We start from the raw sequence: 23,492 nt of genomic DNA on the forward strand, positions 1-23,492 counted from the left end.
TTATCATGAAATCCAGTACCAGGTGACTTGGTCATATGTCCCTGCAATCATAGCTCAGGGGCTGCTTTCACTGTCCCCAGGAAGGCTTCCTGGTGGGAGATTGGCATCTTCAAAGATGTATTATTTTCCCTAATGTCCCTTCCCAGCGAGCCAACCAGATTGATTCATTTTCTGTCTAGTGGGTGTTCCTCAGGTGTAAACACATTTGTAATAGATGCATAGACAATATTCCCAACTTCAGCTACAAAAATGTTACATGCATACAACTAGGATACTCATCTTCAGTAAATCAGAACCTTTCCAATGACACCTCACATGTTTTATCTTGCATAAAATACATAATAGTTATGCCATAATCATACCATAACAACATCTCGATGAAGAATATGGGGGAATAGTGTCGCAACTTTGTCTTGCAGAAAGGTCTCGCAGAAAGTTTTAATAAACTAGCTGTGTAATGTTCAGAGCAATGAGAACATCTGGAAACAGAGGCTCAGGAATTTGTAGCACTCATTCCCCAGCAGACTCATTGGCTTATGTCATGTAGGTTCGCCTCTGTCCTGGAGGCAGGCGTTCGCCCCATTGTGCAAGGGCATGGGTTGGTCAATGGGTTGCGTGTGGGGCAGTCTGGGTGCTCTCAGAGAGGGGAATGTTCTCTGTGGGCATGAGGGGAGGCAGGACAGGGCACAGCTGTGATTGGTCTCATTAAACCTGCAGCAGGGTCCGAACCCATTTCTATGTCTGGTCTCTCCCAGATCTGCATGGCTGCAGTGAGCCGAAAGGAGAGGCTGAGCCAGCTCTACTTCACTGGGCGTTGGGTGACCAGCATGGAACACTCCAGGGCACTTGTCCTTGGGCAGCAAGGTTTGCTTTCAGAGAAGGGCACGGGAGGTTTTGGTCAGTTAGTGGGGAGAAAGAAATGAGAGACCTCTCCCTGCTCCCCAGAACAGCAACCCCACTCACCTCTTTGAGATTAAAAACTAGGCCAAAGGGTGGAGCTAGGTGGAGCTGGCATTGACCGCGTTTCTCCCGTCTCCCAGCTGAAGCCTGCTGAGAAGAGCTGGTAAGGTGCCACCCTGGCTTGGCGCAAACCCTGGCATGTATGGCTGGACAGAAAGCAGTACAGTAAAGCTCTGCAATGGGCAGGGATGAGCCAGGTAGGATCAGCACTGACTGCATCCGAGCCCTGGGGGAGATGCGGTCGGTGCTGATAACATTGGTGAGTGCTGAAGGGTGGCCAGATATAATGGAAGAGCTGAGTCAATGCCCTTATCTCTGCTCTCAGCCTGTGGGGAGAGACTGAAATGAACTTGCACTTGTGGAAACTCTGCCACTGAGACGCAGACATGCATGCACTGTAACTGGAAGAGTCTCCTGCACTTACACAGCACCTTCCATTGGGGCTTTGCTGATGGTAAGCCTCACAGCAGCCCAGGGACAGAGATGGTCTCATCCCCATTTTACTGTGGGGAAACAGAGAGGTGAAATGACTTATCCAAGGTCAGATGCCAAACTAGTGGCAGTGTTGTTGCGACCCCCGCAACGAGATGAATGTGGGTCTTTAGCCCCATCTAGTGGATGGTTAACCAAGAAGGCTTCCAACTCTTATTGCTTAATGCTTATGGACTCGGGCCACGCGTTTCAGAAGGGACAGCTACGTTTAGGTGCCCCTGTTTTTGGGTGTCCGACTCGAGGCACGTCAAAGGGTTTGATGTTCAGGAATTGCTGGGAAGCCACCCTCTGAAGCATCAAGTCCTTTCAGGCGCCTCAAGTTGGGCAGCTAAACCGGAAGCACCCAAGATGACGGGTCACGTTTGCAGATCTAGGCCTTAGCCCTTTAGCTTGGGCGTGACAGGTTCATATTTTTCGTGCTGAACATCTTGGCTCCAATGCCCTCTGTTGGGCTGGTTACCCTGGGGTTAGAATTCATGCGTTCCCACGCTTGGGGCACCTCTATGAGTGCCTGCGCGTCAATTCACCCGCCTGGACATGGAACAGGCATAGTTTCATTTATTTATTTTTCCGTTTTTTAAAAAAAATTCCCCCTCTGAGTGCCAGCCAGTGCTCTAGGTGCCCAGCCCACACATTAGAAAGCCCAGCCCTCCCCACACCCAGGGATGGCCCATCCAGCTCTCCATCTCGGCCCACACCCTCATCAGCGGCCTTAGCAATGAGGGGCAAGAGATGGAGCTTGCAGTGTGCAGGGGAAGATTACACACCTGGGCCAAGGTGTGCGGGGGCGGGGGAGTGAGTCCCCAACTCAGTACCCCCTCCCGGAGAACACCCTGCCAGCAGTGCCCTCTGGTTTATATTAAGGGAGTCGGTGCTGGTCTCGCTGTGGTGTAGGCCATAGGCAGAGGGGTTCCCTCAGGGAACCAGGCCTCAGGGCTTTATAGGGTAACACCAGCGCCTTGACCGTCACCCATAACATTTCTGTGGTTCACCTGGAAGGCCGCATGGGGCTGCTTTGTGCCCCGTTCTGAGAGGGACAGGGTGACCCCACACAAACCGCATGGAAATATCTTATCCCTGGGATGGGTCCAGCCGCCAGCCCGACGTGCAGGTTTTGTGCTGCCTCTCCAGCTCTAGAGAAGGCGTCTCATGGGCTGACGAACCTGAGATTGACCTTCATGTTTCACCATTCTCAGGTTAGACAGTCCTCGAAACACCCCTCACTTGGGCAGCGGCCAGGCTCCTCCTGTGGGACGTCTTCCCCCGCCTGTCCCCTGCAGTAGAGATGAGAGAGAGAAGCGTTATACCTCCCCCTCCCTCTTTACGTACCGGCAACAACGTCTACACACCGTGTCTGCTCACTGTGTCGGAGCTCTTCATGGGCGAGAGTGAATTAGAGCTCTCACCCCCAATGCCACCTGCAGCTACTGTGCCGTATTAATAACCATTCAGGGGGCTAGTTATCGAAACAGCAGCCAGCTGACGGCATGAGTTAATGGTAGCAAATTGTGTAGCTGTCTACCATGGTCTAGGCCAGAAGCGGCTGCTGTGAGAGCCATTCAGTCGTATACCTGCTCTGGAAAGTTTCCCCCTTGTAAGTGCCGGAGGGGCTCCCTTACTTACCTCTCCCCACTGCAGCGGGGGGCCTGTGTGGATGTATTGTATTGATCTTAGGCCTTCCCTGCACTCAGTGGCAACTTGTTGCTGTCACGGCAGACGATGGTTGAAATATCACAAGACTGGTCTCCTGTATTTGGGGGGGGATCAAGGATTCAGAACCCAAGGTCCATATGCAAACGAGAACGTGCAGAGGGTTACCCTGAGAGCACGTGCAACTCCCGTGCCTGCCCATGGCTACAGCGCGTGCAGTCATGGGAACTGCATGCGCACTGACAGAGGGTTGCAATTGTGCTTGCGTTCTTGCACGCGGTGAGTTTGGGGTGGAAGAGCTGAGGAAACATTTCGTGAACCATTCCTTTGATACACGTTCCTAGTTACAATCCCTCTATTCCCAGCCAGGCATTTCAGCTTCTTCACCTCCACACCAGCCTGAGCGTGCAGTAAAATATCACCTTCCCAAAGCCCTCACAGGACTGGTCAGGGGCTGGCTTCCGGGAGTGGGTTTCTGGGCCAGGCAAGGCCTAGGCAGATAGATGGGAGGGTACCATCTGGCAAAGCAAAAATACACCTTAGGATGCTGGGATTCTCCTGCTGCTGGCATCCTTGTACTTGTGCCTGGCCCGTGCCTCACGACACTGTGTTTGGCCTAGTGGTGAATGTAGCGATTACAGAGACCCTGCCCCCCCCAGGGAAGGCCCATTTGGTAACACTAGCATTGCTCGCTCGTTGGACAGGCACCTGCATTATGACCATACAAGGGCAAATATCACTTTGAGGCTGGGGCAGCCGATGATCGCCATCAAATGGGCCTGCAGAGCAGCTTGATTGGGCCTGGGGTAGCTTAGAATCATAGAATCTCAGGGTTGGAAGGGACCTCAGGACCAACCCCCTGCTCAAAGCAGGACCAATCCCCAGTTTTTGCCCCAGCTCCCTAAATGGCCCCCTCAAGGATTGAACTCACAACCCTGGGTTTAGCAGGCCAATGCTCAAACCACTGAGCTATCCCTCTCTCCCTCCCTTTCCTGTGTCAGCTTTTCCATGTGCTGTCACTGCTGTGAGAGACAGAGCTGACTGTGTCGAGAGCAGTGACACTTCCTTCTCCTCCGTTGGGATGGCGACCGTTGGCTCCGTGATGCCCCCAGCCTGGGCAGCAAGCGCTTGTCTAATGCCTAACTCCAGTCTAGCAAGTGGCCATGCTTCCGCGTGCTTCCCTGATAGGACTGTGCACTGCTCACGTGCTGTATTAGTACCCAGGCGTTACGGGCTGTGACCACAGGTTCCTTTCCTCCCTGTCTTAACGTGGGGGGGCGGAGAGGGTCAGCCCCTGGGCTGGGGAATGCACATCAGCACTGCCTACCTCCCCTTCAGCGGGGCTCACTTCAACCCAGCACAGAATGTAAAACGCTGTGGAGTCCAGGGATTGCAGGAGAGGCTTGGCAGCTCCCGGCGTGGGCGTCCAAGGCAGAGCACTGAACGGGCATGTGGCAGATTGGCGTGCGCTCCAGCAAGGTGTTTGTGTGATTGCCATTGCAGGCCTTCCAGCACTTTACCCGCCTGTGCATTGGGGATTTTGGCAAACGTGGCCGGCTGGGGCCCTCACTCGTAGGTGCAAGGGCCCCCACGCCTGCGCTGTGCAGATTCAAACAGGGGAACACTGTAACTGGTTAACTTCACACGCTTTTGAAACTGATTTAGTTAGGCCAGTGCAAACCCCTGTATAGACACTCTTATTCCAGTTTAAAAGCAACTTATTTTGGTCGAGCCTGTTCCCAACTGACTAAAGCTAAACCAAAGAAAGCCGCTTTTAAACCAAACTCAGTGTCCACAAAGAGCTGTGCACGGTTTTAAATTCTGACCTGAAGTTAAACCGGATGCAGCTTTGCAATACGGGCAGTCCCATAGACTTTGCACCCGTCCTTGCACCTGTAAGAAATTTGCAAAGCACATGGGCTTGTGTCTGCAAAGCTAAGGTGCAGACAGGTAGGTCACACCCGCACATGTAGGCTGGGGAGAGGAAGGCTTTGTGTCGTCTGTTAATAGCTATTGAGGCGGGGACGTGCTGTTAATGGACATTTGCGTTGGAAGGGCAAGAGTTACTCTGTGACCCCCGTGCTCTAGCAACGTGTGACAATATACATTTCTAAATGTTGTAAATATGCCTTACAGATTTCCAGGACAAGGTGCCAAGTTAGAAGCTAGACACCAGCCGAGGTTCAGGGTGGAAGTCAGCCCAGGGCGTTAGGGTGCAATGGCATGGTTAGCATGAGGTTCTACAAGCCAGGCCACAGAGAGGGCAAGCCAGAGCTTCCCACCATGTGCGAGCAGACAGTGGAATGGTAGGCTGGCATTTTTAATCCAAATGGAGGCCAGCGAGGGCTCCGTCCCACGCAGGATGGACTTGGAGGGCCAGATATTTCTAGGTAAGGCGAGCAGGGCTGGAGGGTAATCTGGTGCTATTTTAAGTCAATGGGAGGTTTGCCAACACCTTCAGGGGAGCACTGCAGAACCCAGTTCCCACTGTGGTAGTGGTGTGTGCCCGACTCTTTGAAATTCTGGCCCACGATGTCTCCCGTGTGGTTTTTACTGCATATTAACTACGTGCTCTGTCATGTGTTATGGCTTACATAAAGGTGTGTGCATTATGGCTTACACAGAGATGTACTCTCCCTCTGTGTGTGTGACATAGATATACATGGATTGCACTAATGGTTATCTGGGCTAGACAGAAGTAGACTTTTCTTCCTATTTCTGTGCCTATATATGAATGCACACCATAAAACCAGCATGCTAATTTCTGCAGAGGCTGGGTGTCAGGCAGTGCTTAAGAACAATTTAGAGCAGCAGCCTAAGATCTCCTTGTATAGAGATGGAGCTCTCCAGCCAACTAGTGTGCGCACTGAGATCAAACCAGACTATTTATACTCTCATGCTTAAAGTTAAGCAAGGTCTTTGCTGGATAAGGGCCAGAGGGCCCACCAACCACCTTGTGGGGCTGAGCCATTAATTGCAAACTTTGGTGCAAGCTTGTGCAGCATCGAGCGCGGATAAAGGAGCAAAATTTGGGGGTTTCCTGATCACATATTTAACAGCACAGTAGTGGTCCAAAGCACCACAGTAGCACTCCTGTAAGCCATGGGCATTTGGGTTGCTGCTGCCGAGTGCTGCAGTGTATTTCTAGAAGGGTTCCTTGGAGTTTGAAATTCAGCCGCACAAGAGCTCCTGCATATTTAAGAGGTCACCCATCCATTCACCAGCACACTTCCCAAAAGGCTCCTTTTCACTTTCTTAGCTCTGTGCAACGCTGAGTTATACCTGGGCCAGCACACAGACATGCTCTCTTTGATCTGTTCATTTTACAGTCTAATCATAAGGCACTTTGTCACAAGCGGGGGAACTGCTTAGTTAAGTTTTGCAGACTTAAAAAGTGAATTATTTGAAACACCTCAGAAGAGAGATTTTTTTTCTTTCGTATGGTGACAATACTTCATGAAAAACCCCAATAGGTCCAGTAACTCATTCAAAAAATGCATAAAGTAACCTGCTGTCTGTCCTCAATTCCTTGACTGGTTTTACCGGTTAGTTTCCCTGGTTGGATTATTTTCACACTCTCTACTGTGCATTGAACCAAATTCGCCTCCCAGCTCCCCCAGTGTGAACTTGACGGATTTCAGCGGAGTTACTCAGGGTTCACACCAACGCCAAGGAAAGCAACAGCTGGCTCCCGGGGGTGACGAGAATCGCCAAGTTGTGCCGTGCGCTTATCCTGAAGGGTGCCAGATCTCTGAGCAACAAGTTTTTTAAACGCACGAAGCTCTATGGGCTGATTTAGCTCCCATGCCCTGGTTTGTTAAGGCCAAAAGGCAAGGGTACATTTAATCAATTAGAATACGCCCTGTGCCCTTCTCCCCCATATCCTTTGCAGCAGCAGTGTGAAGCTTTAATATGTTTATAAAGCGTTGATGAAACAGTTGCAAATTCCTGAGCAAATTCCTGAGCAACGAGCCATTGCATAAAAATGGTTTGACATTTAAATACATTGCAGGACGCCAAAGGATACTTAGAAATTACCTCTGCAAAGGGGGTGGGGGGGGGAGAAGGTGGAGAGCAGTGTTTGTCTTACCTGTAAAACTGTGGCTTCTTCTGGGAGGAGAGCTGATGGTTTCTGGTCTCTCTTCTTTGGCTTCCCCAGCCCCAGACTCAGGTCCCCGCCTCTCACATTCACTCCTCCACTGCCTCCCCCACGCCTGCTTTTATGGCCCTCCTCGGCACTAGGCTGAGTTGAGCCAGCTAGTAGCAAATTGCCACACATTCTGCGGGCTTCCTGTTTGTTCATCGCTTACGTCTGTGGTAAAATTTCCATTACACCACTGGACAGACGAGGCGGCAAAATCGCTCAGAGAAGAAGAAGAACAAAAAAGGCTTACAATGAAGAGGTTCTTTAAGATTACTCGAAATTAAGGAAGGGAACATTTCTGAGCCACTCAGCTTTTAAAATAGACTTAAAAGAGGGTTTCCTTAGTGATAAGACCAGAGGTCTGGTGCCCCCAGGAACAGGGAAAATCTGTGTTCGCTTCATGGATCCCTGGGTTTAATTTCTACACGATACTGGGTCACTGGGGCATTTGTTAGAATGGAAACTTTCACAGGTAGAAGAGACTCTGTGCAAATGTTACCAGGAGGTTCTCTGTACGTCCCCACTCAAGGAACCTAGGTACAATGTGCTCCGTTTACAAGAAGAAACATGCATTTTTCTAGCTGCCAACTCTGCAAACTCAGCCTGGGTCTGACAGTCAAGGTAGCGCCTGCATCTGCACCAGGAACCTCTGACCCAGCTGAGGTTTGGCTCCAGTATCCAGCTCGCTGGCTTTCAAGGTACCACGGATCTGCAAATGGGATTTTAGCTAATAACCCTTCTGACAATGCATGATCCAGATTAGAACCTAGCTCCCTCTCCCAGGGCTGTATTGACTCTGCAGGGCAGAGAAGAGCACCACGACACACAAGTGTATTTTCCTTACGAAGGGCAGTAGAGCTGGCATGGCCATGCCCAAAGAATGGGCTGTGCAGTGAGAAGTGATTTTTACATCATCGCTTTCTAAGCCTAGAAGAGCCTCTGTTGTTTGAAAGAAGCAGAGAAAACACATTTTGCTGCAGAAATGTGGGCCTTTAAAAAGCAAATGAGGGCAGAGGTGAAAAACGGGGTGCAATAAAAGACACTGCTTTTACAGAGCACTTTGCATCAGCAGATTTGAAAGTACTTTACAAAGGAGAGGTTTCAGAGTAGCAGCCGTGTTAGTCTGTATTCGCACAAAGACAAGGAGTACTAGTGGCACCTTAGAGACTAACCAATTTATTTGACCATAAGCTTTCGTGAGCTACAGCATCCGATGAAGTGAGCTGTAGCTCACGAAAGCTTATGCTCAAATAAATTGGTTAGTCTCTAAGGTGCCACAAGTACTCCTTGTCTTTTTACAAAGGAGATTGACTAGCATTATCCCATTGAGAAGACGGGGACGCTGTGGTACGGAGAAGATCCGTGATGAGCCCATGGTCCGAGAGATGGCTTGACTTAGCCCGTAGCAGAGTCAGGAGTAGAACCAAGCTTGTCCCGGACACATTAGATCACTTTGCTTCCTGGAGCACATTGGTTTCCAGACCAAGACGCTGGCTGCTCCTTGCCTAATTTGTGTCTCCACGCCTGGGCCATGTTCCGGCTGGTGATGTGCATAGCAGTGAGCGGGCACACATGGGGCAAGGGGTGGAGGGGAATGTTACCTGCCTTTTTCTGGCTCCTGTGAAACCGCATGGAAATGCTGCTTTTGCAAACTCTCTGCGGTAGAAGCTAGAGAAGGGCACAGTGTGGCCGAGGCGTTGAGATGTGAGGGCCACGTGTTACTGGGGAAGAGAAGTGCTCTTGTGGTTAAAGAACTGCTCGGTCACCGCTGTTCTATTCCTGACTCTATGCCCAACACCTTGGATAAGTCACCGCTTCCTGCCTCAATTTCCCCTTCTTTAGAATGGGGGTAGGACCCACCAGACAGGGAGAAAGGTGCTGGGAGCCTTAGCCCCTGTCTGCACTGGCGCTATCACTACGTCAGGACACACCTTTCAAACTGGAACAGGCCGCACCACCGCAAGGCCCAGGCAGCACCAGGGCGGGGGCCTCTGCGCTGAGGGTGTGCAAATGTCCCCGGTATTGACAGACCCTATTTGAGAGAACTGTTTGCAAAGTGCTTTGAGATCCTTGGATGCAAGGCACTCGAGCTGGGGGTTTGCAACATTCGTCCTTCGGAGCCCCCCTCTCTCCCCCCCCGCCCTCCCCCTGCTATACAAACTCCATGGCCTGCCTGTGCCACGGCAATTGTTATTCTGCATATAAGAGCCAGAGCCAGTGTTAGGGGGTCGCAAGCCGGGCAATTACCTCAGTTGCTTAGGGTTCAGGCCCCAGGCCTCCGCATCACACAGCAGGGCTTAGGCTTTCTGCCCCGGCCCCCAGGCAGTCTAACGCCAGCTCTGGCTGGCCGACCCTCTGAAACCTGCTTGTGGGCCCCCCGGGTTGAGACGTGCAGAGTGTGATCCATGGTCAATGCCCCACAGTCCGGGGGGAGCTACCCCGCACACCAGCTCAGAGCGGCTATTCTTGGTACTAGTGGGGAGCAGCTGTCAAAGGGGGGGGGCTCCTCACAGTGGGGATGTGGGTGCACGTTGCCACTCATTTTGTAGTGTATATTTAGAGGAGGTGATTACATCCCCCCCCCCCCCCCCAAAAATGTGCCAGAATCTGGCCCAGAATATTCAGTATAGTCCCAGTTTCTAGCGTGCATCCTGCAAGCTCTTTATCTGCTTGGTACATTCTCACCAGGAGCTCTTGAAAGCCATTCCTTTGGCTGGGGTGGACACGGTGGTTTAACCTCTTTGGGCGAAGTGCCTTGCAAGCGTTAAATTATTATGAAAAAAACCTTGAACCATGCGGCTGCATCCCCATGCGAGAGGACGGTCGGTTTCACTGCAAACGTCCAGGGTCTGCATTAGACAGTGTACCATTGTAAAAGCAGTTGTATGTATTTGCTTGTCCATTAGTGACACTAACACTGCCTGGCTTCAAAGGGCTTCTTGGTAATGGTGGGTGTTCAAAGTTTACACCTTACATTACATTGCACACTAAATTCACTGTTTGCAGCAGTAATTACAGAGGGAAGGAGATGAAGAAAGGGCTGGGGAATAATACGTGTATATTTTGGATGCCTTTTCTCCTTCAAAGACAGAAAAATATGGTAAAATAATATTTAGTATTTTAGCTTTCTCCTTCCAGTTTGAACTCACCCTATTTTGCCTCTAGATCCGGCTTTGCATACAGTATATAAGGTTCTGAGGCCCTTTCAGAGAACTATTATTCCTCTCTCAAAGCCATTGTGATCCTAACCTTAGCATGAGACACTCCCATAATAGACAGATCATGGACACAACACGCCATAAAGACCCATATCATTGTCACGGTCGAGCAAACCTGGGTACGCTCAGCGTGTGTCTTACACGGCAATGGGAGATGTAATTGCAGCATGGGAAGACATACCTGAGCTAGCTTTAATCTAGCTTTATGATCCAAACTTTAATCTAGTTAGCTCACGGATCGATAGTGAAGATACGGCAGCATGGACTTCAGCTTGGGGTGTTTGAACCTGCCTGCAACCCTGGCTAATTATGTGGGTGGGTACATATATAATAAAATCAGCCAAATTATTTCTTATTTTGCGTGTATGTGTGTGTGTAATTCTAGTGCTACCTTTATGGACTAAGGCTCAGCAAAATGGGACTATTAAAATAATTTTATATTGCAAGTTTTTTTTATTTAAAAATCCTAACTAGAATTTGAAAACTGTTTTTATTCGCCAGATAACTTCTTTTTTTAAAGACCCCCCCCCCCCCCCGGGGCGGGGGGAAAGTGGTAAAATCTCAATCTAGATCAAAATGTTATGAGTTAATGAGCTGTACAAACCACTAAAAAATAATGTCTAGAAAGGCACTTGGATGCACTTGAGCTGGCTATATGGCTATACTGTTAGCAAATATATTAAATGTATGGATAATGTATCTAATTGCTTTAACTAAATTCCTGCACCTCCCACAATGTAATTAATATATATGTCTCACTCACCCATCTCCCCCCCCCACCCCGTGGAAGAGCAGTGGCTTTTTAAAATTAAATAATCCCAGCATAAAATTGGAATTATGTGGGTTGATGGTCAAATGTGATCTTCCCCTGCAGAAAGAATTCATTAACATTTGGACAATTCAAGGTTTTTTTTCATCCAGCCCAAGTATTGAGATGATTGTCTTATAGCCTGAAAGATCCCAAAGCGACGGTTTTACAAAGTGACAGCCTGAAACACTTCACTGAATTGTAGCCATCTCTGGGGTGACACAGGACAATTGTTGACTCTTTTGATTATTTTATTGAATTCTTTTACCGGCTTTTTATTCTTCTCATAGTAAATGTCTTTTATCCACATTAATTCTCCTGGTATAATGCCATTGAGAGCTGGAGAGAACAAACTCTTTCCACTTTCTTTGGCTTATGTAAATGGCTGCCAGGTAAGTGATCCCAATCTGGGAAATATACGAAATGACAGACAATATGAATTTAATTTTCGGTATCGGTGAATCATAGTTTCCACTAATTCAGTATCTTGCATCTTATCTAACCTTGTTGTGTATGTAAACATGTCACACACTGATTGCTGCACTATACCCCTCCCCTTAGACATTTTAAAAATATCCCCACATTTTCCACTACAATTTTATATCAACTTCTAGTTAAAGACTGTCGCTGCTAGGTGACCATTTTTACTGCCGACCTTTTCGGTGGCTGCTTCAGACACGTTTCACTGTGTGCAGTAAGCAGAAGTGAGGCAGTCATTTTAATTGGCTGCGTTTGCATCCCGTGAAATTACGGGCCAGCGGATTCCCGGGACAGGACGACTTTGCCACGTCGCTCTATTTCAGATCCATGCGTCCAAGGGGAAAAATCCAGGGCTTTGGTCTGTTTCCTCAGAATCGTGCAATTTTGGTGTAAATTGCCCAAGTTCTCAGATGAATACAGTATAGCACCTTCATGTTTCAGGCTAAAAGCTGTGGGTCTCTCTCTCTGAAAAAGTAGAAAACACATGGTTTGAAAGGTCAAAAGGAAAATGAATTTACTGTTCTGAGCTGAGCGTTTATAAAAAAGTCTCCGTACCCCTCCGAGCTTCCGTCCACACACCAGCGGCTACAAGCAGTGCATTGGAGATGTCCCAGTTTGGTGCTTACAGTAGGCTAATAAGATAGTACTGCACATCTTTAAGAGGGCCCTGTCTCCTGCTCTGTAGCATGAGAAACTACCATTGGAAAGTACTACCATTTCCAGAGTACACTGCTTGAAATGTGTGAGCGACTTTGTCTTTCATATTCAAGCAGACATTTAATTTTTACTGCTCTTGTCTATTTTTAGTTGCGAGGGGCCCAGGTTCAAGTCCTTAGGTTGCTGGTCAGGCTACTTGTGGTTTGGTTAGCTCCTGGTGTTGGGCAGGAAGTCAGACAAGAAGTTCCTGGGCTTCGGTTGAGTTTGCAGAAGCTACTGGGGTGGGAGGGGGTCTCCTGCTTAGGGACAGAGAGCGGGGAGACAGCAGGAGCAGTCATCCTGAACCCTGCCTGATGGGGTTTTTGATAGTAGGGGATGGGAATAAATCAAGTGCTTTGAAGCTGCTTTGGACTAATTTAATCAATGGGTAGAAGGTGGCAAGGGGGATGGGAGACATGGAAGCAATAGTGTAACATTTCCTTAGTGTGTAAGTAGGGCAGTAGCTTCGGTTTGGTAAATGCTTTTCTCATTACCAGGAGCATCCCCGTTTTTTCAGGGGATTATTTTTTGCAACCCCTTTATTTAATATAGTAAGGGGCGGGGATGTCTTGGCCTACAGTAATCACAGGGCAGGCAGTTGCTGGCCCGCTGGAGACTACTGCCTGACAGCCTTTTACTTTGTAATACTGTATTTTCTTGCAGTGTGTTGTTCAGCCACTGGATGTCTCTGTGTGCTTTTTCAGTCCCAGATAAGTAGGGTGCAGTCCCTGGTAAACAAGGAAGACAAAGCTGGAACAGGAGCTGTGTGGAAGCCTGTGTGTCGCTACAACTGTTTTCTTTAATTCACACCTCAGGTTTAGGAGGACCACTGATTCAACATATCCTGACACATCTCATCGCCATTCCAGGCACTGCCCACTGCTCCAAAAGATGCCAGTGCTAGCTTTTCAAATATCCCTCCCTCCATCTCACAATGACAACTTTCACCCTGCATCCCGGGGACAGGGCAGCCCTCCCCTCTCAGAAATAAGGACAGATTTCACTGTAAAGTCTTTGGTGCAGGGGCTTCGTCTTTCAGCTTGGCTGCAGCGTACCCAGCACGCTTTGCAGCACTGTAGTTATAATACTGTTAATGCACAGTCGTGTCGTATGCAATACTGAAGATCGAGGGGTAGGGGGAAGGTGATATAAAGCTTGTTCCTTGGCAGCGTGCATCGTGCATTAAACAGGGGATCCCCAGTCTCAACTGGCTGCCACTTCCATGAGATGAGGGAGGGTGACATTTACTCTCTTGCGACTGTTGTCTCTAAACAGATACGTACCCAGAGTGTGGCTCTGAGTGACCAAGGCTCTCTAGGGGCGCACTGGGAAGTGGGCAAACCTGACCTAGGAGACCAGGCTTCAGGTCAGAAAAGGGCATTTCCCCCCAGTCTCTTAGGGTTGTTGGAACAATCTTACTATGCAGGGCAATCTGGGGCTGGCAGGCACAGGTGATTTCTCCTCCGGGGAGCCCATTCAAATCTTTAAAGACGAAACGAATGGCCTGGGACCAGCCCCACCTGCCTTGTCATGCGCCCCCCTGCTGTTAAAGCCTGTTCATTTGACACAGCTCTTTCTGCAAGGCTAGTTAAGGAAGCAGGGGGTCTGTGGGGCTCTGTAAGATTGGTATCTCAGCACAGCCGAGTTGTTGTTTTTGCTGCCGTAGCCTGTCAGTGTCTCAGCCTTTCTGGTCACTGCTGGGTGGGCGTGTGCGCGCTGCCGTCTGGCCAGCGAGCAGAGACAGAGGGTTAACACGGCCTCCCACGCACTTTTTCCGATGTGGTGGCTTTGCCGCCAGAAGTTTGCTGTAAACAATAGAAAGTTGCTCTTGAAGGGCTGAAGAAGGAAGGGCGGGGACGTGCACAATGAGAGGCCTCCTGGCAGCAATGGTTTCAGGGCGGTAGCTCCGCCCTGCCCTCGCTGTGCCAGCAAAGGAACTGAGCCGCATGGCATGCTGGCAGCAGGCGTTGTGCATGGAGCTGCCAGTGTCTGAGCAGTGGGCGTGCTGCTCTGGGCAGCAAGAGGAGAACATGGTGAGCCCAGGTTCCCTGGAGGTCTCTGCCTGGGACAAGCTATGTGCTGGCCCGCTGGAAGGAAGGGGCCAGCGCTCTCTGGCTGATTGCGGCGGGCCTCACATAAGTGGCACACATGAGCCCGGCCTGGGGCTGGGGCTAGCCCTGGGGGAAAAGGGGATTATTTGCAGACTGTCCACTTGCTCTCAGTTTCCTGAGGGTTACAGGCCACTCTGTGTTGTGACTTCGCAGGGCGCTCCTCGGGGGGCCCCCTTCAGAGCCCAGCATGGCATTCCTAGCTGGGGTGCACTGGCTCAGCACACGCCTAGTTTGACTCATGGGCCTGCTTGTGGAAGAGGACCGAGAGGTGTGAGAGTTCAGTGGGGAGCTGGGGGCAAGTCCAACGTCCCCCTGGTCCTGATACAAAGCGTGGGCGTCTCCTCGCACCTCTCCTAGCTGACACCAAAGCAACTTGGGGAACGCTCCCTTGGCTGCTTTCATGATTGAGCAGGGCCCCCCCATGGGAGCAAAGCCTGGTAGGTGAGTTTCCTAGCTACGTTTTTTAAGAAAAGGCAAAGGCCAGGAATTTCCAAGGAGCGTAGTTAGGTGCCTATATCCAGCAGGAGCTGGGCACCTGCCTCCCTGCATCGCTTTTGAAAACTGCAGCAGAAGCCTCAGCAAGCCATCTCCTTTGCTTCCTTATGAAACACCCCAGCCCTGCTAAGCTGTACCTGCCTCTCCTGGCACCGCTGCTGCCCCAGCTCCCACCTGTTCAGGGAGCTGTTCACCTGGGTGAGGCCAGGAGGAAGGGAGGGTATGTCTACACTGCACGGTAAGGCCAGGGTTACTGGGACTCGCGTCAGCTGACCCATGTTAGGGAACCCTGGGCTTGAGCATCTACATTGTAGTTTAACCCTGTGGTCAGAATTTTCTAACCTGGGCTTGAACCTGCAGTGCTCAGACCCGAGTAAAATTAAGAGTCCCAGAGTCCCTAGTGCCACCCAGCCCGAAATGCGGCCACTGTAGACCTAGGACCGTGATGCACTGTGGGAAAACTTTACTGCCGTCCCTGTATGGTACCAGGAAGCAGCTCGCTTTGCAAAAGGCTTGATAGATTCGCTCTCTGTTGCAAACCGAGGAGGCTCTCTGATCAGCAATCAGAAGAGAATGGATTTATGCTAAACTGAACTGCTGCCATTTGAAAAGGGGGTGGCTGGCTTCCTTTTTCAACAGAATGGATTTTGCATATTGTTGGGACAGAGAGGACTAAGGAATTGTCCTGTGGAATTGTGGGATAGTTCTGGCTAACTCCCAGGACCCGAGTCAAGCGGGGCTGTCTACACACTGCAAAGCAATGGGGCTGGGACCCTGGGTCCCAGTTTAACTGGAGTTCGGACCCTCCAGCCCTGTGGGGTCCTGAGACCCTAGCTCCAACCCATGGGTTAGCACAGTTCCAGCGTAGACAAAAAGAGGGGTTAGGCTTGAGCTTAGGCCTCAAGCACAGGGTTACATTGCAGTGTAGATATACCCAGAGAGAGCAAGTCTCACACAGTTGCAGAAATGAGAAGGAAACTGGTTCCATCGCTGAGGCCTCGTCATTTACCCTATAAAGGAAGCCAAGTTAAATGGCGTCCCTGTCTAACACCTAGAGGGTGTCCAGTGATGCTGGTAGCTCCCTCTTTGTCCCTTGGAGATAGGTGTGTGCACACTCTTGCACGCCTCACTGAGGGCTTGTCTACACTGGAACGTGATACAGCTTTAACCTAAAGTGGTAGGACCTGCCTCGTGGGCTTGCAGTTACAGCGGCGTGAAGGTGCTTTACATTAGCAGAGCCTTTCCTCTACAGCCAAACAGCAGCGTAACCCACATGCAGCTAGCTCCCGCTGTGGGCACACGAGGAGCGGTTCCCGTGCATGAGTTAGGACTGTAAAACTTTTTAAGTGCAGAGCAGACCTAAGAGTTGGTTTATAGACTAGTGTCAGCCCTCTAACAGAAGGCAGCGCTCCAAATGTAGGCCAAACCACTGGTCCCCTCAGTAACCAAATATAGGACACCCTATACACTTTGGAAGAAGGAGAGGGAAGGGGTAGAATGATCAAAGGGGCAAAGGTAGTCACAAAACCTACACCCAGACCCATGGGACCAGCTCGTTAATGGTAGTTAGGTGCCTGGTTCTCACGGCTTTCGATGCATGCTAGGAACCTAAATACCTTTGAGGCTCTGGGTGCTGAAGTTTTGGAGATGACTTTCCCAGCTTGCCCGGGGAAATCTTCACTGCTCCTGGGCCAAACGCAGGAGAAGGAGACAATTCCAGGACTCCAAAAGGCTGCCTATCAGGTGAAAGTTTCTGGCCTCTTTCCACCTTGGCAGGGGCAGCGCTGCTCACCTGGCTAACCCTGTGCTATGTAGCAGCCTTTCAACTGTCATTCCCCTGCCTGAGCTCACCTGGCTTGGTGGCTGTTCCCGCAGGGCTGTCTATTTAAAAGCAAGCCCTGCTCTGCCAGGATGAGTTAGAGAGGCCTGGTCAATGGTGACGTTGACAGTTCTGCTAGGGCAGGTCCCTATGTACCGTACAATCAGCAACAAGCTGGGGACAGGAATATTGTGATGAAAAATGACAGGCCCCCCCCCCCCCATGAATTTTGGGATGCATTCCCACTGGCCAGGCCCTCAGGAGCCTGCAGTGCTTGGTCTTTCCCAAATCTCCACACTGTTTCAAAGCGCATTTCAAGCCACTTATACAAGTAGCTCTGGAAAACACATGCTAAATTCATAGGCCATAAAAGCTTGCACCAGATTCGTCACCCAATCCGTGCCCAGACGAACCACCACGTGATGTGTTTGATCAATCATAACTCCCCAACCCAGCTGAGTTTAGTTTGTGTGACCTTGCGCAAGCCGTCTAAACACATTGTGCCTCAGTTTACCCATGTAAAGCAGGGACAATGCCTGCCCCCGCATGAGAAGTGCAGAGAGCTGCATTTGCCATGTACAGCAACAACTTTATTGATCATACTAACTCATGGGCCACGCTATGTATTCTTGCATGCCAGCAGATGGTGCTCTTTGTATTAACTAACGCGCTAGGGGCTGCGCTTCTTACAGCGCACTCGCATAACTGACAGCATGTTGCGATCTAGACCTGAGAGCCCGCTATGGCAGTGCTAAGTGCTGCCTTGCTCTTCCACCAGCTGTGACGCCCACCCTTTGCTGTGCTTAGCCCCCATTCAGCAGCAGGGCGAGGTGCAGCTTGGGGGTCGCTGTGACTCCGAATTGCACAATGGTGCAGCTGCTGCAGGCCAGCAAAGCTCTTGCAGCTGAAGGCTGGGCCTCCAGCCCCTTTTATTTCAAATGAACAATTTGCCAGTGAGCAGTTGGGGTCTCGCAGCTGCCAGCTGGGCAGAGCTGCTGGTCACCAAATGGGGTAATGGCTCCCCTGCAGCCGGAGTGCTGGGGGTGTCTGTAAGCGAACCAGCGCCAAACTGGGAGAGCCCTTGGGCTGAGGGCTAGATGAGGGCTACATCTATTATTAAGGAGGGGCAAGGTTGTCCAACGTGCCTCAGTGACTTAGCAGCCTAAATCCCATTTCCAAATGCGCCACTGCAAAGAAAAACCCATGGCACTGAGTCTCAGCGCCCAAGGCAATTGATTCAGGCTTGCACTGCTGGGCTAAAAATAGGCGTATAGAAGTTCCCGCTTGGGTGGGAGCCTGGGCTCTCACATCCTCACTGGCCTTCAGAGCCCAGGCTCCAGCCCAGCTGGAAACATCTATGTTGCTATCTTTAGCCCCTCAAGCCTGAGTCAACTGTTCATCACTGGAGTTAAGCCACCGCTCCACAAGGCAGGGGCTAGGTTGATGGAAGCGTTCTTCCGGCGACCTAGCAGTGTCTACACTGGGGCTTACGGCAGCTTAACAACCTCTCTCTAGGGGGTTAACTCCCTCCCAGTGATGTAGCTAGCATAGGTGCCGATGCCATGCGTGCGCCGCAGCTGGAGCACCCACAGAAAAAAGGTAGTGGGTGCTCAGCACCCACCGGAGCCCCGCAGATTAGCTCCTCCCCAGCATCTCCCACCAGCTGCAATCAGCTGTTCAGCAGCATGCAGGAGGTGCTGGGGGTGGGGAGGAGTGGGGTGGGACAGGAAGAGGCGGAGCGGGGGTTTAGGGGAAGGGGTTGCGTGGGGCATGTCTTGGGGCAGAGCGGAGGTCAAGCCACCCCCTCCACTGCCTGAACTCAGTGCCTCTACTAGGTTGACCTACATTTTAGGTATAGAGCAGGCCTTGGAGGGGAAGGCCTGGTCCAACGGGACTAGCCCTCGCATCTGTCCGCTAGGTCTGGGTTCGGGTCACACCCACGGCGGCTCGCTTTGCTGCTCCCCCTTTGGCACTGCAGCTAGTGCTGTGGGTCACTTTCTCAGCCACGGAAACTCACGCTCTCTCATTGCATTTGTGCTCATGAGCTTTCGGGCCACCTACGCTTGGAGGTATTTTTAGTGCTAGCTCATCAGGTAGCAGCCCTGCCCCCCAGAACAGCTTTCAAGTGTCGAGATCCTGCGCTCGCCACGTGTGGGGCTGAGTCTGTTTTGATTAGTTGAGGATTTGCGCAAGAATTTGCACTCACTAGTGCAGCTATTTTGAGCCCAAACCCCTCACTGATTTCCACCCTGCTGCCCCCACGCCACCCTCGCTGCTTCCTGCCCACACAACCTTTGCTAAGCCCTTCCAATAAGTACATTCCAGCCTCAGCTGTCAGCTCAAGGGGTGTGCCCCTGTACCAGGGGAGCTGGGCCCTTTCCCTGCAGAGCAGCAGGGCTGGGCTGATGGCAGCAGGAGAGATTCAAGCAGCTCTGGTGTTACTCGGAACCTGGCCGTGAGGAGGGGAAAATACTGGAGGCTGCTCTGAAATCCTGCAGGAAACTGGCACCGGCTGTTCAGCTGGGCAGGTTTTCTGGCATAATCCATTTATTTTGGCAGGGAGCCCTTCCCGGGAGGGTTACAAAACTCGAGCAGCTTCCTGCAGACAGTCCCCGACCCCCCTGCTGTGTCACCACTCTGATTCAGTGAGGACAAGCCCGAGGAGGGGACACAGAGAGCAGGCCCGGTCCAGGGAGATCAAGAACCATGGGAGCCAGCGTGTCTGCACTCGGCTGCTCTCAGCCGGGCTGCAATGCGTACCGCGTTCTCCTTCCGGCGTTGGGCTCCCTGCTCCCACAGCGAGGTGGTGCCTTTAGCCCTCCTGCTAGCGTCTGTACTGATAGGAACAGGCAGCCCCTGGAGTTGGAGCCAGCCAGGCAGGCAGGCATTGCTCCTGACCGCTGGCCAGAGCGGCGAGTACCGAGTGAAGCTGCAGCAAGGGCTGGTGCTACAAACATCAGTCCCCACAGACGCGGCTGTTTGCTGTGGAGTGACAGGAAGACAAGGATACAGCGCAACTCACGACTCCCCCAGAGTGCCTCCTTCAACTCGCTGGGACAGCAGGACAGCGCCTGCGACCTCAGCCATGGCCCGCCCTTGCCTTTCAGAGCATCTAGCAGTTGCCCTCCTAGTTGCTGCACCGTGTCCCCCAGGACAGAGTGGCGGCGGCGAAGGGATCGGAGCATTTTCAACACGGGCGCCAGATTCAGGGTGATAAAACTCATATTTACAGCTCCTCCTGGGTTTATCTGTGAGCTGCACAGGGATTAGACCCAGTTACCTGCACTGCAGCCAGGCCAGGGGGTTGGGTCTAACTGCCAACAGCTATGCTGCAAGAAAACTGGAGAAAAACTTTATTTTGTTTGTTATAAAAACTCACATAAGTTACATAGGCAAATATTTAAATTAAAATAAATTAACTCCGCTCTAAAGTAGGACAGTCAGCTAGGATTTGCATTTCTTCCTTTTTAAAAAATATGCCCTAGACTTCAAACGCAACAGCTGAAAAAATATCTATGCCCCAGGGGAAATCCCTTTGGAAATGTACAATAGAAGAGTAAGGTGCCGTGCCAAAGCTGCCTCGTCTCCAGGGTGGGGTCTCGTCTTCTGACCCAGGGCAGGAGGGGGTGTTTGCTAAGTGTCCAGGGTGTCGTCGCTCCAGTAAGGGGGGGCGTCGGTCCCGAAGTAGCGATCTCCAAAATTCCCTAGGGCACGGGGGCGGGGAGAGAGAGAGAGAGAGAGAGAGAGAGAGACATGCACGCACAAGGCATCAATGTGAAGTTACACATGGAGATCGGTGCCGCAGGAATGCCGCACACCCTTAACCCAGCTGGGTGGGAACTATACCCGCTCCCCAAAGAACATGAAGGACGATTGCTCTGCCATCCCATGGGAGAGCCCCCCGGGACAGCCTGCAAGAACAGAGGGGCTGCTGGGCCGCCCACGCACTCTGCTCTCCCACATGGGCATGGGAAGGCCAGGGCAGGGTCGTCAGTTTCCGTCACTTGCAAAAGGAAGGTGCAGAAGAAATGCTGAATGAGGAGACAGCAGCGGGATCAGAGCAACCTCCTTTATTTCCCCTTCTTAGCGTCACACCCTGTTGGGCGATCGCTGCCGTCAGCCCTTCCCTTCTGATCCCACCTGGCGGGTACTCACCGATGCCGGGGATGATCCGGAAAAGATTGTTCACCTTCTTGTCCACTGCCGTTGTGATGATCTTCACCTGGGGGAAGGCGTAGGCTACCGAGTGGACGCCCATCTCCGCCATCAGCAGGGAGAGAAGGAAGATTTTGTCCTCGGGGACATCATGATCCTGCGAGAGAGTCGCGGCGTGAGGGTGGGGGAGGGGCCATGTCACCGCTCTGGAGACTCCCCTCCTCCCTATGCACAGACCGCAGCAGTGCAAGGGTCTGTACGCCCCTCCTCCCCGTCAGCCCCGACTTGGAGAGAACTCCGCTTTCAGGCCAGTTCAAACCCTTGGCCTCCCACCCTAAAGGGCCAGCACTGTGATTGGGCCTATGCCCCCGGGGACCGAGAGCAGCCCCCTGCCTCATCTCCTTCTCGGAGCCGATCTCCCTGCTGGGCTGGGGACACCAGGAACCAAGTCTCGGGAAGGAGCTGGCTTGCGTTGGACGTGAATTCAGTTCCTGCAGGGCTTGTCCCCCGGGGCTGCTCCAGGGAAGGGCGACTAGGAGTGTCTGGCCCCGAAGGTCACTGCGGCTTGCACCACGCAGGCCGGCCTCCTTCCTCTTTTCACCGCGGGGCCCAGGTTTAAAGGTACCGGCATTCGCTTTGTTTACTTGGACTCCGGGATTTGGCATCAGAGAGCTGGGCTGGACGCGCCCCCCTCCCCAAGTTCCCAGCACCCCCAGGGCTGCTCCGGGGTTTTCCCCTCTGAATGGAGACGGGCCCCCGCCGTCCTTCCTTACCAGCAGCACTCTCACCGCCATCATGGCCGCCGCCCCCGTGGAGACGGTGCAGTCCATCAAGATCACATGATCTTCACGAATGTCCTTCGGCAACCTCAGGTAGTGGAGCTGGGCAAGGGACAGGCCAGAGAGGGATTTGGGAAATGCGGGCGGGAAAGTGACCTCAGAACAGCTCTGCTCACATCTCCCTTAGCTGGGCGGGGGATGCGCCACCTGCCGCAGGGAGACAGCAGAGCCCACTTACCCCATTGCTGGCAGGATTAATGGGCTGGGCTGAATCAGGTACAGGCTGCCGGCCTGTTACCAGACCCTTTGTTTATGAGGCAGTTGCTGCTAAAAGGCTAGCCGGGCAAGCACCAAGGCAATGGGCTGGTGCTTACCAGACGGGGATGAACACTTAGTGAAGAGGATATATTTAAAAAGCCCCAATGACCTTGGTCTGATTTTTTTTAATGGCGAGTGCACCGAACTGTGCGCAGTTCTGTGCCTCACTGGCACGCCCAGGCCACACTCAGCTGTGGCCGGTGTACGTGCATCTGACTAGACATCTAGCCAGTCACTGCACATGCAACTGTGTGTGTATTTTTGCACAGCCGATTGTGAACGCTTCCAGACCACGGGACATACCCTATGGGTTCGCTTGAAGCCAGACATTTTGGACCTCAATGACCGATGCTTATTAAATATGAAAGCCAGTTACCAACCGGCCACCTGCTGACGAGAGCTGCTGTGTCCAGCAGGAACGAATGAACTGATTGCAATTACTAGGCATGTGGCAGCGTTAGGGATCCCTGCAACAGAGACTCGCCTGCTGCGAATGGTCACGGGGCGCAAGGCGCCCTCGACTCTGAGGACCAAGCCCTTTACCTCTGGCTCTCCAGTGTTGCTGTTGGTCTGGATGAGGATGGTGCCGATTCGGACGTCCTTGCACACGGCTCGGAGTGCCGGCTCCATAGTCTCTCCTGCTCTCAGGATAGACACACCTGTGATCTGCAACAGAGTGGGGATGAAGTGGCCACGCGGGGTCCCTCAAATGCTCCTACGCCAGTGTTCTCTGGTCTCCAAAGGAACTAGACCTAGCACGGATCTACAGCAATTTTGGATCCAGAGGCTCAAAGCACTTCACAGCCACAGGTAAGTTCATTAGCTGCACTTGATCTATGGGCTGTGTGCAGAACGCAAAGCCCAGGCCTGGTCCCATGCTCCTGTTTGCCCAGGCCAGCAATGGGACTGAACCATGCACAGCCGCGTGTGAACCACATCTCCTCCAGCAGTGACAGGGTTAAGCAGCTAGCTCCTCCCAGCTACCATCCAGACTCCAACAAGACACAGCTGCCTCCCCAACAGGGTACATGGGAGGATGAGAAGAGGAGCGATTCGGCGCACACACCTAATTAGTGCTACTGAAGGGCCTGACCTGACTAGTCACTGCTGTTAGGATCCCCTGGTCTCTACAGCCCAGCAGAAAGCCAGCTGCCCCCTGGAGCAGACCCAGCTATTCCAGATGCTGAGGAGGGGCCCATTAAGTCCGGGGGACTCTTCCCGTTGACTTCAATGGGCATAGGATCTGGCCCCAGTGTGTGCAATTGAATCCAGCCTTTCCCTTCCCCTTACCTGCTTCCCACTGTAGGATCTCCCCTCGTAGTCCTCTCCCTGAGGGGTCTGGACGGTGCAGCTCTAGAAAGATCACA

The 23,492-nt window shown here is 52.0% G+C and overlaps 1 protein-coding gene across 4 annotated transcripts in view; it reads right to left on the reverse strand.

Annotated features, from left to right (window-relative positions):
* Positions 1-20,274: 20,274 nt before the first annotated feature.
* UCKL1 (uridine-cytidine kinase 1 like 1) overlaps positions 20,275-23,492 on the reverse strand; it is a 40,607-nt gene continuing 37,389 nt past the window's right edge. For all 4 annotated transcript variants that reach the window (XM_074969481.1, XM_074969482.1, XM_074969484.1 and 1 more), the window contains exons 11-15: positions 23,416-23,478; positions 22,669-22,791; positions 21,802-21,909; positions 21,029-21,185; positions 20,275-20,577 (exon numbers count right to left, since the gene is read on the reverse strand). In XM_074969481.1, coding sequence (XP_074825582.1) covers positions 20,507-20,577; positions 21,029-21,185; positions 21,802-21,909; positions 22,669-22,791; positions 23,416-23,478 — 522 coding nt within the window. In that variant the 3' untranslated portion in view covers positions 20,275-20,506. The remainder of the gene's footprint in view (positions 20,578-21,028; positions 21,186-21,801; positions 21,910-22,668; positions 22,792-23,415; positions 23,479-23,492) is intronic.

Source organism: Natator depressus, chromosome 13 (assembly GCF_965152275.1).
Source record: "Natator depressus isolate rNatDep1 chromosome 13, rNatDep2.hap1, whole genome shotgun sequence".
NCBI classification, from domain to species: Eukaryota; Metazoa; Chordata; order Testudines; family Cheloniidae; genus Natator; species Natator depressus.